We start from the raw sequence: 25731 nt of genomic DNA on the forward strand, positions 1-25731 counted from the left end.
ACCAAAATATAAGTATGTATTTCAGTTGACAAGTCAGTTGGTCCATTTTATACAATCGCTGATGTGGTTAACCAAGCATGACGGGCGATTAGATTGCCATTTTGGCATGTCATTTTCTGAAGCACGACTGTTATATCCGTAGGCCCACTTGCCAGTGACTAGGTTGGTCGAACATCCTGATGGTTCACCCTCAATAACCAGGGCTACGCTAATCATAGTTGGTGGATAGGTCAAAAGAACGATCGATCTGAAAAGCCTGAAAGGTGTGGCTACTAATCAGGGAATTAATTGAACAATTTCAATCCAAGAACTTGTTTAATTAGCAACTAAAACAGGGGTATCACGAAAGCTGATTAATTGTTGATGCTTCTCTTCTTTACATACGGGCCCCCTGTTTTTAAGAAAGAAGGGACTTTGGGAACTTTTTCCATGACTCAATCCCCAGCCTCACTATGCATAAAGTTTTTTTTGGATACCCCACAAAAAAAGGGGTTTTTTTTGACAATTCATAAACTAGTTGGTTATTCACGTGAATTAAAAAAATCTAAAGAAAGCTCGAGAGTACAAAATGGTCGTCATATTACATATGTATAAGTTTAAGGTTATTGTAATTTCAATTATTGAGCCAGATTACTATAAGTTGAATTATAATAAGCCAACACAGAATAAACTATAAGCTATTTGTTTCTTTAGATTATTAGATGTTTGTTAGCTGTTAGCCACCCAATAATCTAAAAAAGCATAGTTAGAGTGGATTACTATATTATAGTAATCTAGCTTATAGATTGTAATAAGCTACTCCTAATAACCCAGATTATTATAATCCTAAGCTAAATCAAACATGGCCTTAACTGGGTCAGGATACTTCTTTGTTGACCTTTTTTTTCTCTACTCCTAGCTTGTAGTATTATATTGTATTCTTGTGATAAATTTTAGAGGTAAGTGAACTAGTGCTGACATTATCTTATTAATGTGCCTAAATTTATGTTGAGTAAATAACTAGCATAAAGATAGTGCATCCTCCAATGTTGGTGCCATGTGCACCCAAATATATGGCTGTTTCAATTTAACCCACACTTCCATTATGCTTAGCAGAAGGTTATCCCATAAATCATTAATCATTTATGTATCCTTAATCAGTTACTATTGTTTGTTATTGCGTTTTTCATGACTTTTTCAGCAGGTTTAGCCGTGATGAGCATAAATTGACCGTACAATGAAAAACCAAACCCAACAGAAAAGAGTCGATTCTCTTGGTTTTCGGTTGGTCCGGTTATTCCAGCTTGGTTTTTGTGTTGTGGTAGATTTTTTTTAAAAAAACAGTAATATGGCAATAAAGTACCGCTGAGGAGTGAGGACTCATCCCAGTCAACTGACCACGTCACCGGTTGCCGTAGCTTCATTTGAATCCCGGATAAAACAGGAGAGAGAGAAAGATGAAGGGGTGAACGAAAAATGAGGGATAATTTGATTCAAGTTTTTTTATAAATGTATTGAAGAAGGGGTAAGTGGTGATATATTTCACTTTTTATTTAAATATAATAGCATATGCATCCAAATAGGCTAGTAGAAATAATTTCTTTTTAAAAATCGAGGAAGTTGTAATGGCATAGATCCCGTTCGAATCTGCTTAAAAGGATGATTAAATTTTAGATTAAAGTGGCGCGTTTTTCAAACTGCTAAACGGTGCGTTTCGTGCGAAAATTTTCTATATGAAAGTTGTCCTTAAATATCATATTAATCCTTTTTCAAGTTTGTAATAATTAAAACTTAATTAAGCACACGTTACTACCATCTCATTTTGCGTGAAACACTTAATCTTCATCTTCAGAAGATTCAAACACCACACTAATTAACCCTAAAACGAAAAGATAATCCAGCTATGGCCCATGAAACATTAGGCCCACCAGCCGCCGGCCCCCACCACCACCACCACTGCCACTCTATTCACTTCACTTCCACCGCGCGGCGGCGAGGCGAGCCTGGCTGCCTGCGCGCCGCCGCCACCGCCCGACGCCGCGGCGTGTGTTGGCGAGAGCGAGAAGGCCGCCGGCGAGCAGCCACAGGAGTTCCTCCTCCCCGCAGAATGCGGCCGCCGGCAATGGCGAATCGCCGCCGCCACTTGAGTCCGCCGGAGACCCCGGGGAGCCGTAAAACTCGAGACGAAGAAAATTTCACCGCTTTGTTTTTTTTCCCCTTCTTGTCTCACCTTACTCTATTCCAACCCTTCCTTTATCACTAAAGTTCTCAACCAAAAAAAAAAACTTCCTTTATTCCTTTTTTTTCTTCTCTCGCGCTCGATTCGCTTTTGTTTGTTGGGTGCAACAGCAACAAAATAAAAGAAGAAAAAAAAAATCGATCCGCAAATGCGTCGGCGTTGCGTGCGAGCTCCGATCTCCTAAACCTCCTCCAATTCCCTCAACGAAATCTCTCTCTCGATCCGACTCTGCTCTCTATCCGGCCTCGATCACCCCCACCAACATCCTCCTCCGATTCCCTCGCCTTCTCCTTCTCCTCCTCCAACTTCTCGATGACTTCCACTATACTAAGCTAGCTAGCCCCCGCCGATCCCCGCGGGGTTTTAGTTTAGCTCCGCGCCACCCAATCGCCGCAGGTGATCTTTCCCGGTCAAGAACTCGCGGTAAATTTTTCCCAAATCTTTGCTTGTTTTTACTCGAGTCGAGTCGCAATCGTTAGCAGCAGCACTGGTCGGCCATCGCCGCCGCCGCCGCCTAGTCGCCTTCGCCGATGTTTTTTTTTTCTCTTTTTAAATTCGGTTTGCGACTCGGGCTATCTCGCAGATTCGGGGGCGGATACGGAGGAAGGAAATCTGTGGTGGATTCGGATCGAGCTCTTCGTTTTCTTGCTCTTTGTATAAATTGCGATCAGGGGCGGCGGAAACAAGGGTTCTTCTCTGTCTCTCTTCATTAGCGCCGGCGACGAGGTGAGGTGAGGTGGTGGTGGAGGCGATCGAAATGGGGTCGGTGCTGTGCTGCTTGGCCGACGACGGCCGCCCCGTCTGCTGCTTCCGCCTCCCATGGCCGATCTTCAACGCCGCTCACAACCACAACCACAACTCGGTATGATTCTACCTCTGCTTTTTTTTTTTTTTGCTTCTTGATTGTTTATTTTGTTATTACTTTTGCGAAATTGCGCTTCTATTTTGTGTTCAGATTGTAAGCAACGATGAGGCGCTGATTCACGATTGAGTTTAGTTTTTTTTTATTAGTTTCTGGTGTCGGTAATGTGTGCTTTGTGATCTTGACTCTTGCACGCGTTAGGTGTTGTGTCCCGGTGTTATTGAGGTCACATTGCTGCTGAGATGAGCTTGGCAAAGTATGTAAAAAAAATGTGGGTTTGAATAGAGTTCGCATTGCATTGGTATGGGAAAGGAAAGAGTGATTGCATTGTGGCTTTGAATAAAGAAAGGGTTGATTCGTGTGTTTGCATGTTAATTTTGTTGGATACTTTCTCTCAGTTTTTGTGCATTACTATTAACTTTAATAATCCAGCAATCGATAAATTGTATGGATATGGAGTACTACTAGTATCAACTCGCTGCTATTTTTAGAAACTGGAATTGCACAACTGTCAACTGGGACTGAATAAGTAAGATGCTGCATGTTCTCAAATAAATATTCCTGCACTAGACTTTTCCTGCAATTTCTACACATCATTTTGTCATCTTTGCTCATTATTTTAGATCTTCTCTCTATGCCTGATCTTTCAACCATGTGCTATCCATACTCACTCTGTTCTAAATGGTTTCTCTACAGGGTTCCATTGCTCGTCCAAGAGCGGATACACGAGTTGCGCCTGATCAAGGAAGAATTAGTCTCACTGCTCCATCACAGCATGATTCGATGGATACTTTCCGCTGCCCGCCAAGGCCCTTGCCTTGGGATGATCCTCGATTCAGCCATCATACAGAGCATCACCCACTAGTAGGAGGACATGACAAAGCTTCAACAACGTTCCACAAATCTGGTAGCCTTGGAGAAAGCAAGAATGCTGATAGCATATCTAATTCCAAAGCTGTCAAGGATGATGGGCCTTCCACAGCTGTGAAGGATGATGGATCATCAGTAAAACACCATTCAGATGGTCTGCACATTGGCAAAGAGCAAGTACATGATCTTTTCGACTTTGAGGACGACTGTCCAATATGCCTAGAAGGTTAGTGAAAACAGTACCACTACTCTTTTGTTCATACATACACTATCTTATCTTTTTCTCAGCAGATAGTGTTTACTATTTAAATTTCTATAATGCAAAATATTAACAGCAAGAGAAAGGGGGGAGCATTCAAACATTGTTATGCTGTAGCAGAAGATACGTGTTCATGTTGTATAATTCTAGCTAATGAACAGTGTTCATGTTGTATAATTCTAGCTAATGAACAATGCTCAATTGTGGTGGATCACTACATTGTGACCACTCTGCTGCCATAATGTCAGTGCCATCATAAAAGAAAGCTAAATTTCCGTCAAAAAAAATAAAAGAAAGCTAAATCATGCTCAGGTCTATTTGCTTGCATGATTTTGGTGCTTGTGTCGTAAAGATCTTTTTTTTTCTCGCAGAGTATGATTATGAGAATCCAAAGATGACATTACAATGCAACCACAATTTCCATCTTTGTTGTATTTATGAGTGGATGGAGAGAAGTCAAGCTTGCCCAGTCTGCTCAAAGGTACTTGCTTCTACTTCACTTTTAACTTCACCTCAGAAGTGAAGCGTTTAGCTTGACTCCATCGACATTAATGATACCTTTCTCACTACAGGTAATGCTGTTCCATGAGGATTCATGATCATAATGCTGCAACGTTTCTGTGATGTTGGAGAGTGGAGACTCACGGGGACTGGATCACCTAGATTTGTGTACATAGCTTGACGAAAATCAAAGTCGCTAGATTGTTTGCTGAAACTTCCAGCGGCGCAAAGATTTTTTATTATTTTTTTGTTTCTGTAGAGCATATAATTCTTTTCTCATTTTTCAGAAAAAATTGGTAGCTTGTGTCAATCCACATATCACATTTCGATTGGATGTTACAGATGCGCGTTTGAGTGATTGCATTTGCTTCTGATGCTGAAATACGAAACTTCTGAAAGCCCTAGCATCTGAACTTGTGCTTCCTGTTTGAGATGACGAGAGATTCTTTGCATTCTTCAGGTCCCATCGTAATAAGCCAAACAGCATATTTGCAAACGAAAAATATTTGTGAATAAAACTTTTATATACGTATTCTTAGCGATCTAAAAGCAAAGGCTGAAAAATAAACTTCAATAAAAAAACGTTAAAATTAGCTTCAAATTTAAGGTTGAAAATTTAAATTTTGTCTAACAAGTATAAGCATAAACGAAAAGACGAGGCCCGTTCTTGCCATGACTGAGTTAAGTCCAATGAACATTTCTACTATTCCTACTTTGTGGACCTATCTAATATTCCTGCATTTTTCATTACAAAACTATATCACGCCTGCTTGCTCTCTCTCAAAAGAAAAAGGAGGAATAATCCTGCTTGCTCTCTCTCAAAAGAAAAAGGAGGAATAATTGTATTGTTGCAACCACAACAAATAGGAGTACTAATTTTCGTCATTGTAAGCTCGAGTGTTGTTAATTTAGCCAAAAAAAAAAGGGAATATTTTGAGCTTTCATGCGGAAAACTGGTCAGGAACTGTTTTAAAATGTCTCAAATAAAGAATAAATTGCAAAGAAAAATTTCCTGCTATGTTACTACCACTTTTCACTTCAAATTTTGTAGATTATACCAAACTGGATTTCAAAATGCCTTCAAACATTTGTGGTATTCAAAAGGTTCCAAAAAGGCAACCAATGAAAAACTTATCCGGATTTGGAGCTATAGTCTAAAATCCTATATAATTATTTCTAGAAAGCTCAGCCCAATAGCAACATTTTTTTATTAGCCGCATGCCTAAACCTTTGGTCCATGATTGGTGAAATCGTCCATCACCACACATGTGATGCTTCCAAGTCCTTAATATTTCGTTACTTTCTTGTTGTATTGTACTCGAACGGATACTCTTGGAACTTTATAGGACTCTGCTGAACTTTGAATTTTACTATTTCATCACCGGCAATCTGTGAGCAAAGGCATAGCTGTCAATTACGATGGCAGATTTATGCAAATAGAGCATCGCACCATCTATTCTTTAGTTCTTCAGTTGCACAGAAGAGGGGTGATTTTTTATTTTTGAGCTAGGAATGTAAATCGGCACACAAATCATTGCATCACCATTCATATACCGACAATTTTCCGTAATTAGGTAAGTGTTCGCAAGTCCATTAGAATTCGGTTCAGATTTCGTAAAATTCAACCTCTTCAGACCAGGTTAAATACAAAAACCACTAGGTTCAAACTGAATTTTAAATTTTCAAAATTTAATTAGATTCTATCAGCTTATCAACAGATTCCACGAAATCTAATGCAGAGGATTGTGAACCCTGATTAGAACTATTTGAAAATGTACAACAGCATTCAGTAAGATAGTTAATAATACTTTAATAATTTTCAGTAATTAGGTTAGTTTGAAAATGTAAGCATGTAGTAATATAGTTAACACCAACATTACTACTAATAACACATTGAAGCTCGCAGTCAGATTGACTAGCAGATTTATAAACACAATGAAATAGATAACTCAGGAGACTATCATTTAGGAGATATACTTAAAAACTAATCATAACCAGCTCACAGAGCATTCGATAACTGAATCATTTCTTCATCTCATCACAGGCAAATAGAGAACAGCAACATTGCTTCTAGAAGATAGTTCACTGGTTTCAGAACACAAGTACCAAAATTTTAAAAGTGCAAACAGATATTATCAAAGTCTGCAAGGGTTGGATTCCACAGTAACGTAACATCAAAGCACATAGGCTTAACGATAACGGCGAAGAGAGACAGTCTGGTTGCGCTTCCAGGTAGCCCTGCGGGACGGCCTGGCCTTGTGGTGAGTGTGACCCTTGCCGCGCAGACCACGGTACTTCTTGCCAGCAGAGGTGAGACCACGGAGCTCACGGTGCTTGTGCACAGGCTTGCAGAGCCAGTTGATCCTTGGGTCATTGCGGATAGCACTGTGAGCAACATCCACAAGGATGATCTCAAAGTACTTGTAGGTGGAGTCCTGCATTAAACCAAAGAAAACCAAGTCATTAATGGAAGGCAGATACATTGTTGATAATCATCTTTGAAAGATCTCAGTAAAGTGAAATGTACCTCGTTCACCCAGTAGGAGTTGAGCACCCTGAGTCCGCCCAACTTGCGCCCAGCTCTCTCCTCAGCAACTGACCTCTTGTTCCTCTGGAACTTGAGCTGGGTGATACCCTGGTGCTTGGGCTTGCCGTAGACAATACCCTTGGGCACTGGCCTCTTCCTGCCACCACGCCTCACACGGACACGGTAAACCACATAACCCTGAGGAAAGGTAACGACAAATAGTTAAGCACAATATTTTGATTACAGGACAAAATATTCAAATGTGATTATATAAATTGGTAAATAAATGGGAGCACCCGTACAAAATTTTGCTCAGAGTATCAATGACAAACAATGCAATTTAAGTTCAACTACGGCAGCAAACTGCTTTTGCAGTAAGTAACGCACCAAACAACATTACCTATGCCAATTACAAGAAAAGGTCTCAAGGGATGATACTACAATGGCAAGCATCTACCATCCAATCGAATCTAATGGAGAACACAAGACAAGTGATACTGTCCAAGAAAGCACTAAAAACAGATTAACTCAATGTTCTACTAACAGTTAACAAATGGCAGTAACAGGTTCCAACAAATCAACAGCACAGTCGTTGAACCTAAATCAGCAGAACGATAACCTAGCAGAGTCTAGATCTAGACAAAAAAGTAAGCCTCCATTTCTACAGGACAGATCAATACTTCAAACATTAACACCATCATCAACCGCGGGCACAAGAGAACATCTGGAGGAGGGGAGGTAACCTGCTTGGCCTTGTAGCCGAGGCGGCGGGCCTTGTCGGGGCGGGTGGGGCGGGTGAGGCGGACGATGGCCGGCTGCTGCCTGTACTCCCAGCACCGCACGCGCTGCACGAACCTCATCACGTCCGACTGCTTCCTCCTCCATAGCTCCGACACGTACTTGTACGCACCTGTGCACAGCAAAACGACGGAGGACGGATCAGGAGAGAGATGGAGGTGGAGGGGTGGGAAACTGGAGACGAGAGTGATGGAGGGAGGCGGCGTCGGAGGAGGAGCTCACCCATGGCGGCGGCGGCGGCGGCGGCGAGCGGCGAGAGGCGGCGGCGGGGAGGTGGAGCGGGAGAGGAGACTAGGGTTCGTGCGGAGGCGCGTGGCGAGAGGCTATATAGAAGGAGGCGGGGGCGCGGTGGCCGTCAGATGGGGCTAGGGTTTTTCTCGTGCGGTTGGATGTTGCCCGGGGAAGGAATGGATGGGTTACTGATGATGGGCTTGGCTTGGGCCTTATTAAGTGCAGTGGTGCCGCACAAGACTCAGCCCAGGAGCCAGCCTGCTGCTCTTTCTCAGCCTGATTAAAAAAATAGAGAATCTATTCTATTTATTCCACTGAGTTGGTTCGAGTTCATGATTTGCCATCAACATTATCACTTTCTATAATATACTGGTGAATTTATCAATTGTTATACAATACGCTATTAGGCTGGGACTTGTTTTAAAAAGTACCCAAAATACCCTTATACACAAACAAGGTTAACAATTGATTTATCTTATTAGAAGTTTCAAAAAAAAAAATAAAAACTTTTATGTGGCATCCTTACACAACATGGATATTTATATACAAGTTTCAATTTTTTTTATTTTTTTAGAAAAATATATAACTTATTTGTTATATGATACATAAAATACTTTTTTATTGTTGTTTTTAATATAAATCATCTTTCATACACTATATAAGATAATTTTTTGCTATTATTTCTTCTATAAAAAAATTATTTTGCATACACCACATAAAAATATTTTTTCTAAAAACTAAATATACCAGAAAAAAATTGAAACATGTATACAAAATTGCATGTTGTGTAAAGAGGACACATAAAAATTTTCATATTTTTTGAAACTTCTGATGAGATAAATTAATTGTTAATCTTGTATGTCTCAAAGGTATTTTGGGTATTTTTGAAAATAAGGCCCAACCCAATGACATATTGTAGAACAATTGATAAAGTCGCTGGTATATTATAGAAAGAGATAATGTCGATGGCAAATCGTTGAACTCGAACAAACTCAGTGGTATAGAATAGATTCTCTCTAAAAAAATAAATGATACTAGTAGTTTGTTATTATTCTTTATTATTTATTACGGTCTTGGAGATACAACTTTGACCCCAAATTATATAAGTGTATAAAATTACTTCGGAAGTTACATCTAAGAATATCATTTTTATGTTTTCAAACTAATTATTTTATTAAAATTCATTGATACATATTGATATGATCTTATCCAAAGCATCATATAATTTCCAGTGAAAAGACTAACCACGAAATTAGTATGAGTAATAGAATGTGTTGGAACAGCAATAAAATGAAATAGACAATCAATATATTAATAAATTCAGAACACCTTGTTGTTCACATAAAAATTGCTTGATCACTCCAACAATTCATCTCCTAAATTTAAGCCTTTTAATCGTATACATGGTGGATATTGAGCTAGCTTAGCTTGGGTTGTTATTCTAACGAGATAAAAGGTTGGGTCGACTTGATCTGTTTGCTAACTCAAGCTGGCAACACATTGGCGTTGGCTGGACCTCATAAAAACGGCAGGCTCCATAGCACCAGAGCTAGTCAACGAGGACTTTTGTGATGGTGCCAAAGCTCGTCAATTTTTCATTGGAGCATGGAGTCAAACGAGGCGTCGGAGCTCGTCAATATGACTGCTCAGCAATCGGTGAAGGGGATGGCAACTGGAGGAGGAGAGTTAGAAACGGATCCAAGGAGCTAGCATTTGGGCGGGCAACGGTGAACTAGGGGTCACTAGTGCTAGCACTGCCATGGCTAAGCAAGGACTTAACCATTTGGCAACAGGCTAGGATTAATGGTGTTGGCACTGCTACGGACAGCCAAGAAGAGCGAACTGGTGACTAGAGAAGGGGATCATCTGGTGTTGGCGCTGCTATGAATGGGTGGGCGACAAATGAAAGTGATGACGACAACTAGGGTGCGAGGCAGAGATGATTGAGTCATATATAGAGGTGGATATCGAGCTAGCTCGATTCAGTTCCTATAGGAACCGGTATTGTTCATCCATTCAAGAAAAAGGGAGGAAACTTTCCTACCATGCTAATTTGGTAGAAAACTGCGTGAAAAAAAATCGAGTGCAACATCTTTTTCTGTTCCCATTGCATAGGATCGAGGCAAATGAAGTCTTGATGCCACTAATGCAAGGATTAAGCATCATCAAGCTTTTCTACTTTTTATTATTTAGTACTGTTATTTAGAGATAAGAAGCTAACTCTCTAATCAACTTTGCATGTACCGTTGCTTCCTATGTTTTTCCTATGGTTTATCTAGTGCATTTCTAACCTATTCTTATGTGTTCTTTCTATTCATGTGTTTTTTTACTCTACATTCCAAATGAGCTCTTAATAGTTAGCCACTAAATTTGCATTTCTATGTTTCGGCAACATGTCTTTATAAAACCACAGCTAAAACACAGGGGGAGAACTCGGGAGAAAATCGGTGTTCAGGACAAAGTGCTACGTTTCTCAGAAGAGAAAAAAAAAGGGGGCACAGACGCACAGTGCGTTGCTGCTCCTCTGGCGCTTATAGGGCCTTTGGGGCTTCTTGGGCCATTTGGTTGGTCGTTTTGGTTGCCCAGCCCAACATGATGGTGTTGTGCAGCAGCAGTCAAGTTAGGATAGTTTTAAGTTGGGCAAGTCAAAAATGGTCCAACTCTTTACATATCCTCTTGCAGTTACAACTTTCTACCATAACCAATTCAACTTATCAACAACAACAACAACAACACAAGGTCAGATACCTTGGTCGAAATTATTACAGAAGAGCAAAGATGAGACCTTTTACAGAAGCAAGAAAGATGAGACCTTTTACTTTTACAGCAAGGGCAAGGTGCAACTGGAGCAGCCGTAATTTTCACAGGAGCCAAAAAAAAAAAAGCCGGTGCGTGCATACACTTAGGACATGTATTTTCTTCACAGCGTTCTCAATTTTTCATGGCTATATACAGCTGTTAAAAATGTAGAATATTATCATCATCAGATTACAATAGATTCAAGTACCTACCGTGTAGCAACCATATATCAGCAACTCTTATTCTTTCCTGCAAACCAGCTTTTATTCTATTTTGCACATGCTTTAAGTAACCTATAAGTGTTTCCCACACGCACAATCATTGAGCCCCATCTTTTGCAGCAACATCAAAAGCCCTTGTGAATGCATTTGGAGGCTGGCCGCCGCTGAGCTGAAATTTCCCATTTATCTGGAAAGTAAAGAAAAAAAAACACAGTAGTTTGAATTATCATGGACAAGTATCCAGTCACTGACCAAGTGATAAGATAAAAAGTGCAAGAGATGATAGATATGATCATTTAATTAGTCCTCATACCACAAAGTGAGGAACACCAGAAATTCCAGAGGAATATTTGTTGAGTTCTTCCTTGACCTTTTATCCCCAAAAGAAATGTTAGGATATTTGATTCGATTGCATCTGTCACAAAAAGATGGTCACTAGAAGTGAACATCGGTGGAAATGTACCTCATCGACTCCTTTGTTAGAATCTTGAAGAAGTTCTTCTGCTCCTTCTATGCCCACCTTTCTTGCAGCATCCAGCAGAACTTGCCTTCAAGCATTTGGAAATTATTCACAAGATTGAATAATATTGTATAAAATCACTTATTGTCAACATAAAAATATATATAGGGAAGCAGGATGGGTAGCTAAGTTGGCAGGTGGACATGTTTGCTGAAGCAAATCAAGAAGATAAAGGGTACTTTTCTTGCCCAAACATCAAAACTCCTACAAAAATTTATCATTGATAGATAGCATGGAATCATTTCTGACTGCAACTTTGCATAAAGAAAAGGTGCCTAAAAAGGGACATCTAGGAAAAAACTTCAGCAGTATAGTAAATGCTGAGAAACTATTCACAACCCTTACGCACCAGAACAAAGAAATTGGTTGGTTATTTTCATTTGCCAATACTGAAGCAGCACATGTAACAATGGAAAATGCACAACGTGCTATCTGCTTTGGTTTAACATTCTAAATAACTCGCATCCATAGTAGAATGTGATAATCTAGATAACGATTCCAATATGAAAAGGTCTGACATATTCCTTTTCGGAATTTCATCAGTCATTCTTCATTTTAGCAACATAAAATGAGTATGTTTATTACGAGTTTGTCTCAAGGAGTAATATAGCACAGAAAAGAAAAATGCACGCCCTTCAATGTACCACTACCAACAGGAAAGATGTATTATGCATCTTGCTGAAAGCCTCATACATAGAAAAACGATTAAGTATGGCTGATTTATGTGATTTCTCATGTTGTCCCATTTCTGACATGTTCTAAATCAATAATAGTTTGTCACAAATATATATGACCGAATATGCAGAATTGACAAAGAAAAATAAAGTGCAATAAGATTATAAATCCATTCCTACAATCTTGAATACATACTCACCGATCACCAATAAACTTTCCATGGCAAAAGTAACTTTGGAATAATTCTTCAACAAGAGCACTTTGTTTGTCATAACCTTGGTGCCCAGCAAGAGTTATGAGCCTATGGCTGTCCATTGTATTTCCACTGTATTAAGTATTTGTATCAGCGAACTAGCCAATGATGCATGCTAAAAAAAAATTCAAGACTATAGCTTACGTCAACCCAGACATGTCATATTCCATCCCAAGTCCTCTAAATATCTGCAAAAAGAGCAAATAAAAGGCTGAATATGATATATATGATGTGAACAAACTCTGCCTTTGCATTGTTCAAATGTATTAACCTCTGTCATACGAGCAGTTGCATGCTCAAACTGAATAGGGCCAAACTTCATCCGGTAGTAATCAGATTTCTTGATGCCTTCCTTAGGTGCATTCGGATTTAAAAAGAATGGATGCCAGCGGACCTAATCAGCAAAAAGACACGCTAGTTTTACGCTGTATGACCATGAAGTTGGACAACAATAATTTTGAAGAAGTGAAACCTCGAAATCAAACTTGTCCTTGTTTTGCTCCATAGCTTTCTCGAGGTTCTTTTTCCCGACAAAGCACCATGGGCACACCGTATCAGAGCTCACATCGATCTGAATGAGCTTCTTGCCAGCGTTTGAAGCCATGTAAATCCTGCATGTGTATAATTCACAAAGAAGCTAATCAGAAATCGGATCAAGGCGCCTCATGGATCCGGAAAGCAAGGACTGAAAACAAGTAAATATTTTGAATGGTTGCTGGTACAGGCCAAGATCCTAACACCTGTCAAGCTAGTGATCCGAATTTTTCATCGAACACACAAGCTAGTGATCTGCAGATGGCCTCAAAACACGGTTTATTTGCTATGCGATCTGCAACTAGAAACAGCAAAGACATTTGATCTTCAACTGTGTGGGAGAAAATCACCAACCAGAGTGGCTGTCAGAAAATTAAAAGAGTTGGGGATGTGGAAGACCATCTCAATGAAGTTCTCATATACAGTTGGCATATGTGGGAGGAACATGATATGAGGACCTTTCAAAATGAGGAGCTTGAGGCCCATGCGGTGTCATTCTTATTAACGAGAACATTGATAAGTGGAAGTGAGCAATGTAACAGTTTGGTGTAATTTGGTGACTTAATTATTCGATGTTATATCGTCCTCCCATAGCCTCGTAATGGCCCTAGCATTTTCTTTTGGTTTTTGGCCATGGCTACTAGCTGCTTATCCAAGTGTTTGTAACCTAAATTCTATTACATATTAATCTTTAAGAGAGAATCCCTTATATGCCACTAGAATTTGACCAGTTCCCTTATATGCCACTCAAAATTGGCTTCTCCCTTATATGTCACTAGTTTAAGTTTTTCCACCCTTTTATGCCACTCCCACCACTATAGTGTTAGTTGACTGTTAGTCAAAGGTTAGTTTTTTTCGTAAATGACCAATATGCCCTCTCAACTAAAAAATGTGTAAACTTCAAAAAATCATAACTAATTTATTTTAAATCCTTTTTGAGTAAACAAAATTTTATCAGAACCAGTGAAAATGCTCTTTATATTAAAAATATTATTGGAAAACTGCATATTTCATGCTTACATTGAAAATTTATTTGTGATGGTAATGGCTAAAATTGCATGTGATGCAAAAAAAAATCAATTTTCATATATTGTATCCAGTAGCTATATTAGTACTAAAATACATATTATTGGTTGTATACTAATTCTCAAGGACAAATGCGTCTTTTTACAATGAAGTTAACGGTCAACTAGCGGTGGACTGGCGGCAATGGCATAAAAGGGATGAGAAACTTGAACCGGTGGCATAAAAAGGAGAAGCCAATTTGAAGTGGTATATAAGGGAGCCGGTTAATTTGGAGTGGCATATAAGGGATTCTCTCTAATCTATAACAGGGTTCCTTCCTTTCTTTGAAAATAGAAATTGGCTGAAAGTTTCCTCTGCAAAAAAAAAAGGCTGTACAAACTGTGATTATGACTCCATGGTTTTGTTATCACTAAGCTCTACGCCAAACAAACAAAAAGCAAAATTGGTTTTAGAAAACAAATAAAAAGGAAAAATAAATTTAAAATAACTGAAAATTGACTTAGGTGCAGAATTGGGGATTAACATGGCTTGTAGAAAATGAAAATGGTAGTTCATCTTCTCCTATCTTTGCTCACTTGCTCTAATTTTTCTCACCAATGTATTAATCTAGCCAACCGGTTGGCAATATCAATGATAAATCGATGATCATCAGTCTTTGGAAGAAAATGTCTTGTGGCATGGCATCAGCATAAATAGCAAGAAACAGCGCCTGTTCTCTGCTATGCCTAGTATAAAGGAGAACTATGAAACACAGAAAGGTAGTAACTATCAAAGTATCAATTGATCAATCAATTAATTAAAGATCAGTTTCCTATTGAAATATAGTAATTGGCAAGTTCCCCTGTTGGTTTAGTAAAGAAAAAAAAACACACAGTAAAGATCAGTTTCTTGCATCCCTAGAGAGCAGGAAACAACTAACAACTGTACTGGAAGAAATTAGAACCGCCTGTTTTCTTGGGATGAACAGAAGAGCAGACAAGAGTATATGCAAGTATGCATCGATGGTTTCATTCAAAGGGGAGAGGGAGAGGATAGGATTGAGCTGGAGGGTTGATCCGAACCTGGTCCAGTTGTGGGGAGGGGATGCGGCTTGCGCGAGGAGACGACTCCAAGAAGAGGAGGGGAGGGAGACCTCTGCCACGGAATTTTGGTTAACTTTGATTTGGGGATTTGATTTGATTTGATTCATGTCCACGTCTCGGTGGCGGTGGCCGGGGACGGGGAGGTAGGTGAAGCTGCCCGGTGGTAGAGGAAGAGGGGAGGTGGGCGTTGGTGAGCTTGGTCTATGGAGACCACACGCTTGAATCACCTCACCGATCGGTGCGTCCTGGACGCGGTCCACAGGACGGCAGTGTGGGTTGGAATAAATGGCCCAGGCCCAATTTAACTCAATTAAAATCTCAAGAGCCCATAAGTAATGTTAGAGACAACAATACTGTCTTGCAAATCTAGGTGGAAGAATCTCAACTTAAATAGGGTGATATTAGAGATTCCTTGTTGACCGGTTGAGGTGATGGTTGTACTGCCACACGCGCGCGCGCGCCGATTCGGCCTCGGCCGTGGGCATGGCGAGGCGAGGCGGCCGACTGAAGCTGAGCCTGCTTGCTGCTCTTTCGTTATGTAACAGACGAGAATAAAGTCACCATTAACAAATGAGAGATTCATTGTGATGTAACCTTCACGACAAATGAGATTTATTTTGTGGTAACCTTCACAACAAATGAGATTTATTTGTGTGGTAATGGAGATCTTTCTCTATATATAATGCAAGGCAAAGGCTCTCAAAGAACATGTCTTCCTCCTGCTATTGTTCCTTGGTGATACTCTCCTTCTGTTCCTGCGATGTCTCTCTATTTCCCCAGTTCTGTTCATCCCGCGCGCACGGGTGATCGAAACGAGCAGGTGCCTCCGAAACTCCGTCCGCTTGAGAACCTGCACGGGTAGGCGGGCGATCAAGTTTTTGGGTAACGCTTCAAGCGCAACTGCTCCGCATCATCTTCACCAATATGTTGACAACCAGCGACAACAACAACACTGGAGACTTGGGGAGCCTCCCGTCAACACCAACGGAGGCAATACTGCCTCAAACTCCAGTGAAGGGCCATTCTCGAGGTATAATGTTTCACAATTACTGTTTGTTCTTCGTTTCCTACAACTGTCAGTCACAATATTATTGCGTTCTCTTGTCTATGTTAATGCTTATTCTATATTAAGCATGCTCATGTTGTACACATCTAGCACTGTCACTAGATCTACTCAAATTACAAATGTCATATTTATTGTCTTAATATTTTGGATTAAAATATGCTGCATTATGACCAAATTTCGATTAAAATATGCCGAATTATGACCAAATTTTGATTAAAATATACCGAATTATGACCAAATTTCCAACAGTGTGGATGTGCGCCGCTGCACATGGCTTGCCGCTGTGTTCAGTTCCCCACTCACACCAACGGCACGCCCCGCCCCGCCCTCGACTTCCAGGCCGCCTGTAGCCATCTCCAGCCCTATCATTTCGGGTATAAGCTATACGGTATATTTGCAAAGAATAGATAACTTGTAAATAAAATTTTTATAAGCGAAAAGATGAGTCCGGATTCTTCGCCGTTCCTGCAAAGTCCGCATCGACGCCGCTACCCGCTATCTCCGTGGCTTTAGCTTTTTTCTTTTTTTTTATAAGAAAATCATGTTCTCTCCATCGGATTTTCGTTTGCTCCGTTTTGGGTTCTGGCTTCTTCACTGTACACTCCATACACAAAGAAGCTGCGCTGATATGTGGACCTGTGAACTATGAAGCTTACATGTAAACCACTCGAATCAAACTCAAAATCAAAGGACAGTAAATAAGAGGATTTGGTTCCTCCATACAGCCATGTTCTTTCTCCAATAGAAGTTGGATAAAGTTTTGGATACTCGTGGCACGCTTTTCAAACTGCTAAACAGTGTATTTTGTGCGAAAACTTTCTATATGAAAATTGTTGTAAAATATAATATCAATCCATTTTTTAAGTTTGTAATAATTAAAACTTAATTAATCACATGTTATTACCACTTCGTTTTGTGTAAAACACTTAATTTTTATCTTCATCTTCATCTTGAGATTCAAACACCACCACAATATTGACGACATATGTAACGAGTTTTTTTGGGTGGATAAAAAGGATAAAAATGCTAAACTATATGGGTATATGTGTAGCTTAATTCTCATAGGTAGAGTACGTAGCAAGGTTGGGCGCCTTCTTTTGAAATAAAAGAAATAAAAGTAGCAGTACACAATACGTGTATGATCTACACCAAGCTAAGATTTGGTGTAATGGTTGTCGTGAATAGAATAAGAATGTTGATCATAACGCTTTATTAACATCATAGCTTGTCTTCAGTCATTTCTTTCTGACTTCGAAATTTCCTCTATTTATCCATGTCAATGCATTTGCACTTAGATAAAAAAAAATTCTCTTAGTATTGTAAGAAAGATCCAATCTTATTGGGCTTCTTCACAGTGTCCAGCTAAGAAAGTAGTTCTAATTACAGTATACATGACCCCAACGTAAAATAGTTTCTCCAAATGCTACTTTGGATAGTGTACTTACTTTTCTTACAAAATGGGAGCCTAAGGCTAATCTAACCTGCACGATGGACCTTTACTTTTGGACGACGATGGTGCCAGAGAATATAACTGTTGTTTGTTTTGCCCTTCTACAATAAAACATCTGAGCATAGGAACATTTGGAATTGTCACCAACTTTGGACAGTTGATCAATTTCATTTCTTCAAGCACTGGAATTGTGAATACTTCTATCACCTCATCTTCTTGCCACTTTTCCAAGCTTGGCATATCACACAGGATAAGACTCTTCAACCTCCAGAAGAATCGATAATAGCTGACCTCAATGTTGTCCATCGATACATTGTCGCAAAAAAGTGTGAGACTGTCCATTCCTTCAAGATGTAGGACCTCAAGTGATGGAAAATACTGCACAGGAGGAAGCCTCTTACATCTTGCGCAATCTTTGATGGTTAGTTTAACCAGATTAGCAAGAGTTTGACCTGGCCACCAAATTGGAAGTATGCTACCAGGGTATCGCCAAACCTTGAGTGTCTGTACACACATAGGGGTTCTAAGAGCCTCCATCACTTCCTCGGCATTGTATGCATTTACCTCGTCATTCCTAAACATACCCCAACACAACAACATATTGGACATTCTTGTTTTTAGAGATAAATTTGCGGCCTCGGCTTTTGATTTGTCCCTCACGTTCTTCAGATTATATATTTCAAGCCGCCCACCGAGATCCATGCTCTTGATCTCTTCAATTCCATACCCATCACCATTGCCCACTATGTAAGTTGTCAGTGTTTGAAGGTTCTGCAATTGTCCCATATTTGACGGCATGTTTTCTAATCGGAAGCAGCCATCGATATAAATGTGCCTTAAATTCTCCATAAACCTCATGTTTTCTGGAAGTTGCTTTAGGTAAAAACAATCGGAGAGCCTCAGAGTTTGCAGGTTATAGATCATGAAAAAGTCCTCTGGAAGCGACGTTATCCAACTTCTTGACAGATCAAGGTACCTGAGATGCTTCATATCTTGGCAACTAAATGGAACACTGGCGGACAAGAGACCATGCAGGTCTAACGCTCTCAAGGAGTTGGATTTCCAAAAATCAGGATTAGACACACTTATTCGACATCCTTCTCCTTGTGACAACAGTGTGTGGATACCCCATGCATTGGGTAGAATCATATCAACATCTAACCCTGAACCAACCACTGACAAGTGATGGAGCTCTGGCATCACTTCTGTAAGTTGGTGGCCTTGATGTAGGATTCGGATCTCTTTTCCAGCAGCTGACGTTGCTATGCCATGAACAAGAGGGTGCATCTTATAGATTGTTACTCCATTGTAAGGTTGACTGACATCTTGAAGAAATGATCTTGACTGTAGCCTATCTAACATCCAAGCCCCCATACCTTCAGTATCGTACCATACCATATCATTAGCCATCCACAGCTGGATCAGCATATCACCATCCACTTCAAAAGCTTCAGGAAATAAAGCACAGAATGCAAAGCACCTCTTGGTGTCTGGTTGCAAGTGCTCATAGCTCATCTGAAGTGCGACCGAGGCTACACCTGCCGTCGTGGTCAGCATATCGCTTTCTGCAAGAGCCAACCATTCATTGGCAGCTTCTATGACACTAGACCATTCATTAGAGGTTCCCTTCTTTCTCAGCAAATCCCCGAGTGTTACAGCAGCTAGAGGAATTCCATGACACTTTTGCACGAGGGATTGACCAACCTGGATGAGCTCGGGTTTGTCATCTAGGCCACATAACATTCGCTGCCTCATTATGGACCATATCTCATCATCACTCATTGGTCCCAGCTCAATGATGCCAGATGCAGGTGCTTCTAAGGTTCTTGCAACACAAAGTTCACGGGTCGTCACAATGACCGTGCTCCCTGATGCTCCAGATGCCAGTGAGGTTCTGAGTTCTTCCCAGCCATTGGTGTTCTCATCACAAACATCATCTAAGACGAGCAAAAACCTTCTTTCATGTAAAATGTTCTGGAGGTAGGATTGCAACTCCTTCTCTTCCTTGTGATCCATTTGTGTCTCCAATGGCTCACAGGTTGCAACCTCAATAATCCGTTTTGTGATTCTCATTGCATCAAATTGGCGAGATACATTCACCCATATGCACAATGAGAAATATTCCTTCACATTGACTTCATCAAAGATTAATTGAACCAAGGCAGTTTTTCCCACTCCTTCAATGCCAACTACACATAGGACCTTGAGGCCTTCATGCTTGTATCTGTCCAGACAGAATAGTTTTTGCTTTATCTCTTGCTTCTCATGCACCCTTCCCACAATATTATTTTGCATTACCAATGGCACGTGGTTGATGAAGCCATTGATCTCTGCACCTAGTGCATTAAGTTGGCCGGTGATCATTTTAAGCTTCCTCTTCATGCTTCGAGGAAGAACTAATGGAATATACATGTTGCGCATCATCCTGTTCCTGTGCCCGTCAACCAAAGCCTTGTTGTGCTGAGCCTCCCATCTCAACTCCTCCAGTAGATGCTCAACTTTGAAGGTGAGTAACCTCAACTCAGCCATTGAAAATCTTAGTGTCATATCTTTGTTGTTCTGTCCTGCCAACGATGACCGTTAGCCAAATTAGACATCATTGAGTACAAAAAAAAAACTCTAGCTTGACATATTATCGTAGACTTGTCACTTGTCACAAGTTAGGCATATTTTAATATCAAAAGCACATCGGTCCATGAATAAATATTAAAAAAATGGCAACAAACTCATAAAACCATGATATGTTCTTTAGGTATATTTGAAGATAGAGAGCACGTCAGTTCAAAGATAAATTAGAAGAAAAAAAAGGTTTTTATAGAGAGGCAACTGCATTATCCCCCTTATTTTCAACTCAAATGATGATTTTACCCCTGCTTTTCTAACTTTGTGATTTTGCCCTCATTTTTTTGAACTGAAGCTTGTGCTTGCCCCCATTCCGTGTCATCTTAACGGTGTCAAAGGAACGTATGCTCTTGCAGATTTGCACATACTTTTCTTAATATTTTTGTGATTTTGCCCTTGGTTTGACATCAAGCATTTTGACATGAATTTTTGCCCGGTTTTCACTTGAATTTTCACATATTCGATTTGAAAAGATGAGGGCAAACACAATCTTCAAATGAATTTTGCCCCTGTTTTTATATGATTTTGGACATTGTTAAGAGGAGACAACAAAATGGGGATAAAGCTCAAGCATTAGTTAAAAAAACAGAGACGGCAAAATCACAAAGTTAGAAAAAGTAGTGGTGGAATCACCATTGGAGTTTAAAGTAGCAGTAAGATCGCAATTGCTACTTTTTAATGGTATACCAAATTTGTCATATTGTTTCTATTTATCCGAGTGTTAATGTTGCTTTCTCATGGGTGGTAAAGTTCATTTATATCTATCTTAATTATTAAGGAAAATGGTATCTATTACTACACTATATTAAGGAAAGAAACATGTTTTTTTTATTATTTTAGTATCAAAATAACTCTCTGAAAATAAGAAAAATAATATTATAAAAAGCAATATTTTCTAGTGTGTATATTTACTTGGAGTATCAGAAAACTTTATGAGTATTATAAAAATAAAAAATCTAGCATTTACATAGATAGCATGGATATTAACATAGAAAGGATAACTATGTCTTGTTACTACTTTCCCTCTTTCGTGGATGTATTTGTGGAAGAAGGCGATAGGTTTTTATTTAGGAAAAATCGTAAAAAAAATATGGCTGGGATTTTGTGAAAGCTCTAGCTCGAGAGAGTAGATGAGTCACTTAAAAGAACTAGGAAAAAAAAGGCAGCAAATAGAGATAACAAAATAAAAACATGTAATGCATTAATATGAAAACCCTTGTGTAAGAAGCCATGGGCACACAAGTAAAAGATTGGTTACGAGGCGATAAATAAAACAGGGGATTAATGTACCTTTTTATTTATTTAACATTTTCAGATGTATCATTTCATAGCTTCAGCATTTCATATTCCTAATTGTCATGTGAAAATGACATTAATAGATCTTTCATGAACATCTTATTATATCATCAATTTTTATGAATGACAAGTAAAAGAACTTCATATACACTAGTTAAAAAACGATTTTCCTGGACGAGGAGCTATTTAGATTACAGACGGACCGTTTTCACGTCCGCCCGCAAAAATCAGCCTCCCATTTTCACGTGCGGACCCTTAAGAGGTCTGCACGCGAAAATCGATTTTCGCGTGCGGGCCTCTTAAAGGCCTACCTACAAGTCTATCCTTACTCCTTTTTTCTCTCCTCAACACTTTAAAATTTCATCCTTATCCACCCATCATGATCCTTATCCTCTCTCACTCTCTCACCTCTCTCTCACTCCCACACTGTCTCCTCTCTCTCACTCTCTCACTCAGTCGCGGCTCGAGGATGGACGTGGCCAACGGCATCATGCAGCTCAGCGACAGGCGCGGTCAGCGGCACCGCACGACTCGGCAGCGGGCGCGGTCGTCGGCACCGTGCGGCTTGGCGGCGGGCTCGGCAGCGTGCGCTCGGCGGCTGGCGACCAGGAGCGGACGACCGCCACCCGCTCGGATCCGGCGGAGGCGGCTACCCCTTTCCCGGATCTGGTGGCAGCGGCCGTCCCCCGCCTGGATCCGGCGGGCGGGCGGGCTTGGACGGTGGGGAGGCGGCGGATCCGGCTACCGCGACGGCGACGATGGAGACCGCGACGGCAATGATGATGACGACCGCGAGGAGGGTAGTGGCGTCAACTTTAGGGTTAGGGTTTTGTTTTTTTGGATTTTTTTCGGTTTTTTATTTTTGCGTGCGGGTGACATAGCCACCCCGTAGATTTTTGCGTCCAGATGCGCCACCTGTACGCAACAATAGCGATTTTTACAGATACTTCGTTACAGACGGTTGAAAGATCCGCACGCGAAAATCGCTTTCAACCGCACATAAAAATCGTTATTTTACTATTATTATACCAGTGGCTTCTATGGTTAGAAAAGAAATAGCTGAAGTTGTTTATTGTAAATCATGGTGATGTCCTAAATGACAAGTAGAAAACAACACAAAAAGTAAGGCTATAACTCGTTTCTTTTCTAGATTTTGTTTCTGAAACTTGCCTTTTGTTCTCAAATACTAGATTTCTTATAGGGTTTCAAGCGCTGTTTTTCCCAAATGGGCCGCTTTCAAGGAAGTAAGCACTAAGGACAAGTCAGGAGGCTTTTAATTGAATTGATTAATAAGCATCTTATGTTGCGCTGAAGTCTAAACAGCATCTTAAAAATAAGATGTAGAGTATCCTTAGATGCATATTGTAATTTGTAAGAACTATTAATCCAGAGTAGCCGAATAAGTTGGCCGATTAATTATAGCATATTAATAACGTGACACTGTTTCGCATGATGACTAAGGTGGTGTGTTTGCAAACTACTCCCTCCGTCCAGAATGTAACAACCTATTCCCATTCTAAGACAATATATCTGGGTATTGTCCTAGGTTGCTATGTACGTTCTGGGACGAAGGTAGCAGTAGACTTCAGCAATCTGCTGCTGCGCCCTTTTTTTTTTGCATTTCATTCTTTTTCATTTTCCAGGGGGAAAAATGATATATTATTCTCTCAATGCATGCATATACTACGGGCATGTTTGTTACAGCTCTAAGTTCTAAATATAACTCCAGAAGTTGAGTCTAGAGTAGAGTTGTGGAGCTGCCTAAACCCAGCTCCACAACTCTAGTACATTTTGTGAGAGAGCTCCACCCAATTCCACTCCCAGTTTTGGTGGAGTTGAAACTGTTTGGCTGAGCTCCAGCTCCAGGAGGGGTGGAGCTGGAGCTGGAGCTGTGCCAATCAGACCCGTACCCTCTGTTTTTTTAACATATGATGCCCTTGACTTTTTTGACAAACATGTAACCATTCATCTTATTCAAAATTTTTATACAAATATAAAGAATTTAAGTTGTGCTTAAAGAACATTTGATGATAAATCAAATCATAATAAAATAAATAATAATTACCTAAATTATTAAATAAGATAAATAGTCAAATGTATATAAAAAGTCAACAGTGTCACATATTAAAACAGAGAGAGAGTACCTGCTTATTGGCTTTTCAACAGTACCAGAGGCAACCTGGTTCATGAAGTTTACATCTGTAAACTCAAACCCTCGACACCCCCCACCCTAAAAAAAATCCACCAACACCAAATATATGCCTACAGTATCACAGAATAACTATTTGATTGAGCCGCACAGAAACACATGAATCAGATGAGAAAGATAAGCTCAAAAGAAAAGTTTCCAAGAGGTTAGAGCTCTTGCTAAATTTCCTCTAAAATATTTGTAGGATTGTCCATTCTATGATAATTTCAAAGGATATAATGGGACTTAATCCTGTTTCAAAGGGTTTTATAGAAAATTTTTTCTATAAGATTAAAATCCTCCAATATCCCTACGTTTTTCCTCCAAATTAAAGGAGCCCTAATTGTTGATTGAGCCATAGGAAAAACACAGAAATTGAATAAGAGAAATAGGGTTAAAGAAAAAAATTTTCAAGAGGTTGGAGCTATAAAATTATCCATTTCATATAAATCTATATAATCCTTTGTTTTAAAACTCCTCGTAGAAAATTCTTTTATAGCACTAAAATTCTCTGAAATTTCTATTTTTTCCCAACAAATCAAAGAACCAGGAGGGGTGCATACATACCAGTTCTTCCAGCGGATTCAGCCGCTTGTCGGAGCATCTGCAGACTTTCGCACAGGGTGGAGTACTCGCGGGCGATCGTGAGGACACCCATGAAACCTCTAAGAAATTTGTCAGATGCCTTCTGTACCAGGCTGTTGAGGATGGCCGTCAGCTGTCCGCCCCCGTCGTTGTCGTCGTCGTCGCCGCCGCTGGCGGCCTTCGTCCGCTGCTTTTCCGGGCGAAAGCCGCCTCTAAAGCAACTCGCCATGGATATTTCCCGTACGTGCTCGACCTCGTTCTCGTGCTTACTAGGATGAATGGCAGGATGTGGGAAGAGGCAAACAGATAGTAGTAGTACATGTGTACTACTCCTATGTATAGTACTCCTAGCTCTTACGTTGGTGTTTGGATCAGAGACTTAACTTTAGTCTTTATATTTAGACACTAATTTAGAGTATTAAATATACATTACTTATAAAACTAATTATATAAATGAAAGCGAGATAATTTTTTTAAGCCTAATTAATCCATAATTAAAGAATGTTTACTGTAACCTCACATAGGCTAATCATGTATTAATTAGGCTCAATAGATTCATCTCGCGAATTAGTCCAAGATTATGGATGACTTTTATTAATAGTCTACGTTTAATATTTATAATTAGTATCCAAACATTCGATGTGATAGGTACTAAAAGTTTTACTCCCATTCAATGTGATAGGGACTTAAAGTTTTACTCCTATCTAAACAGGTCTAATTCCTTCTCCCAAATATCGGAGCAGAAGGCGAAGAAGATGCGAATGCATGTACCAGTACGAATGAAGGCAAATCCAAAAGTCAAATTTTGCTACTTAGTGTTTACACATACTAGTACGAACAGAAGTAAGGCCCGCGGTTTAGTTCCCTCGCAACAAATTTTATACCCTATCATATCGAACAGTTGAACACCTATATAAAGTATTAAATGTAGGCTAAAAAAATAATTAATTGCACATATTAGGACTAATTTGCGAGACGAATCTTTTAAGCCTAATTGCTCCATGATTTGATAATATGGTGCTACAGTAAATATTTGCTAATGACGGATTAATTAGATTTAATAAATTCGTATCGCGATTTACTAACGGACTCTGTAATTAGTTTTTTTATTAGTGCCCGAACACCCTCGTGTGATATTCTATATAGTA

At 39.8% G+C, this 25731-nt stretch overlaps 4 protein-coding genes across 8 annotated transcripts; 1 reads left to right on the forward strand and 3 right to left on the reverse strand.

Annotated features, from left to right (window-relative positions):
* Nucleotides 1-2314: 2314 nt before the first annotated feature.
* Nucleotides 2315-5117, forward strand: LOC4333386 (E3 ubiquitin-protein ligase At3g02290). The gene is made up of 5 exons (XM_015773633.3): nt 2315-2641; nt 2802-3080; nt 3777-4176; nt 4581-4690; nt 4782-5117. Exons 2-5 carry the CDS (start codon nt 2976-2978, stop codon nt 4806-4808), a joined length of 642 nt encoding a protein of 213 aa, XP_015629119.1. The 5' UTR covers nt 2315-2641; nt 2802-2975; the 3' UTR covers nt 4809-5117.
* A 1642-nt stretch (nt 5118-6759) lies between these two features.
* LOC4333387 (large ribosomal subunit protein eL15) lies at nt 6760-8335 on the reverse strand. Its single transcript, XM_015777257.3, has 4 exons — nt 8258-8335; nt 7981-8147; nt 7238-7435; nt 6760-7145 (listed from the first exon to the last, which is right to left on the reverse strand). Exons 1-4 carry the CDS (start codon nt 8259-8261, stop codon nt 6900-6902), a joined length of 615 nt encoding a protein of 204 aa, XP_015632743.1. The 5' UTR covers nt 8262-8335; the 3' UTR covers nt 6760-6899.
* Nucleotides 8336-11059: 2724 nt separating this feature from the next.
* On the reverse strand, nt 11060-15568 carry LOC4333388 (uncharacterized). Of its 2 annotated transcripts, none has more exons than XM_015775798.3 (8): nt 15356-15568; nt 13207-13345; nt 13006-13128; nt 12879-12922; nt 12681-12806; nt 11750-11834; nt 11600-11656; nt 11060-11473 (listed from the first exon to the last, which is right to left on the reverse strand). In XM_015775798.3, exons 1-8 carry the CDS (start codon nt 15481-15483, stop codon nt 11384-11386), a joined length of 792 nt encoding a protein of 263 aa, XP_015631284.1. In that variant the 5' UTR covers nt 15484-15568; the 3' UTR covers nt 11060-11383. The 2 variants fall into 2 exon arrangements, with proteins under 2 accessions (XP_015631284.1, XP_015631285.1); XM_015775799.3 differs by lacking the exon at nt 15356-15568 and adding an exon at nt 13475-15297.
* Nucleotides 15569-17733: 2165 nt separating this feature from the next.
* Nucleotides 17734-24891, reverse strand: LOC9268533 (putative disease resistance protein RGA3). 4 transcript variants are annotated; one of them, XM_015775802.3, is made up of 3 exons: nt 24566-24713; nt 23955-24072; nt 17734-20451 (listed from the first exon to the last, which is right to left on the reverse strand). In XM_015775802.3, the coding sequence occupies exon 3, from the start codon at nt 20437-20439 to the stop codon at nt 17914-17916; it is 2526 nt and encodes an 841-aa protein (XP_015631288.1). In that variant the 5' UTR covers nt 20440-20451; nt 23955-24072; nt 24566-24713; the 3' UTR covers nt 17734-17913. The 4 variants fall into 4 exon arrangements, with proteins under 4 accessions (XP_015631288.1, XP_015631287.1, XP_066164730.1 ...); XM_015775801.3 differs by having other exon boundaries at nt 17734-20456; XM_066308633.1 differs by having other exon boundaries at nt 17734-20456; nt 23955-24040; nt 24566-24677.
* Nucleotides 24892-25731: the final 840 nt, after the last annotated feature.

The sequence above is a fragment of the Oryza sativa genome, chromosome 3, assembly GCF_034140825.1.
Source record: "Oryza sativa Japonica Group chromosome 3, ASM3414082v1".
Classification (NCBI taxonomy): Eukaryota; Viridiplantae; Streptophyta; class Magnoliopsida; order Poales; family Poaceae; genus Oryza; species Oryza sativa.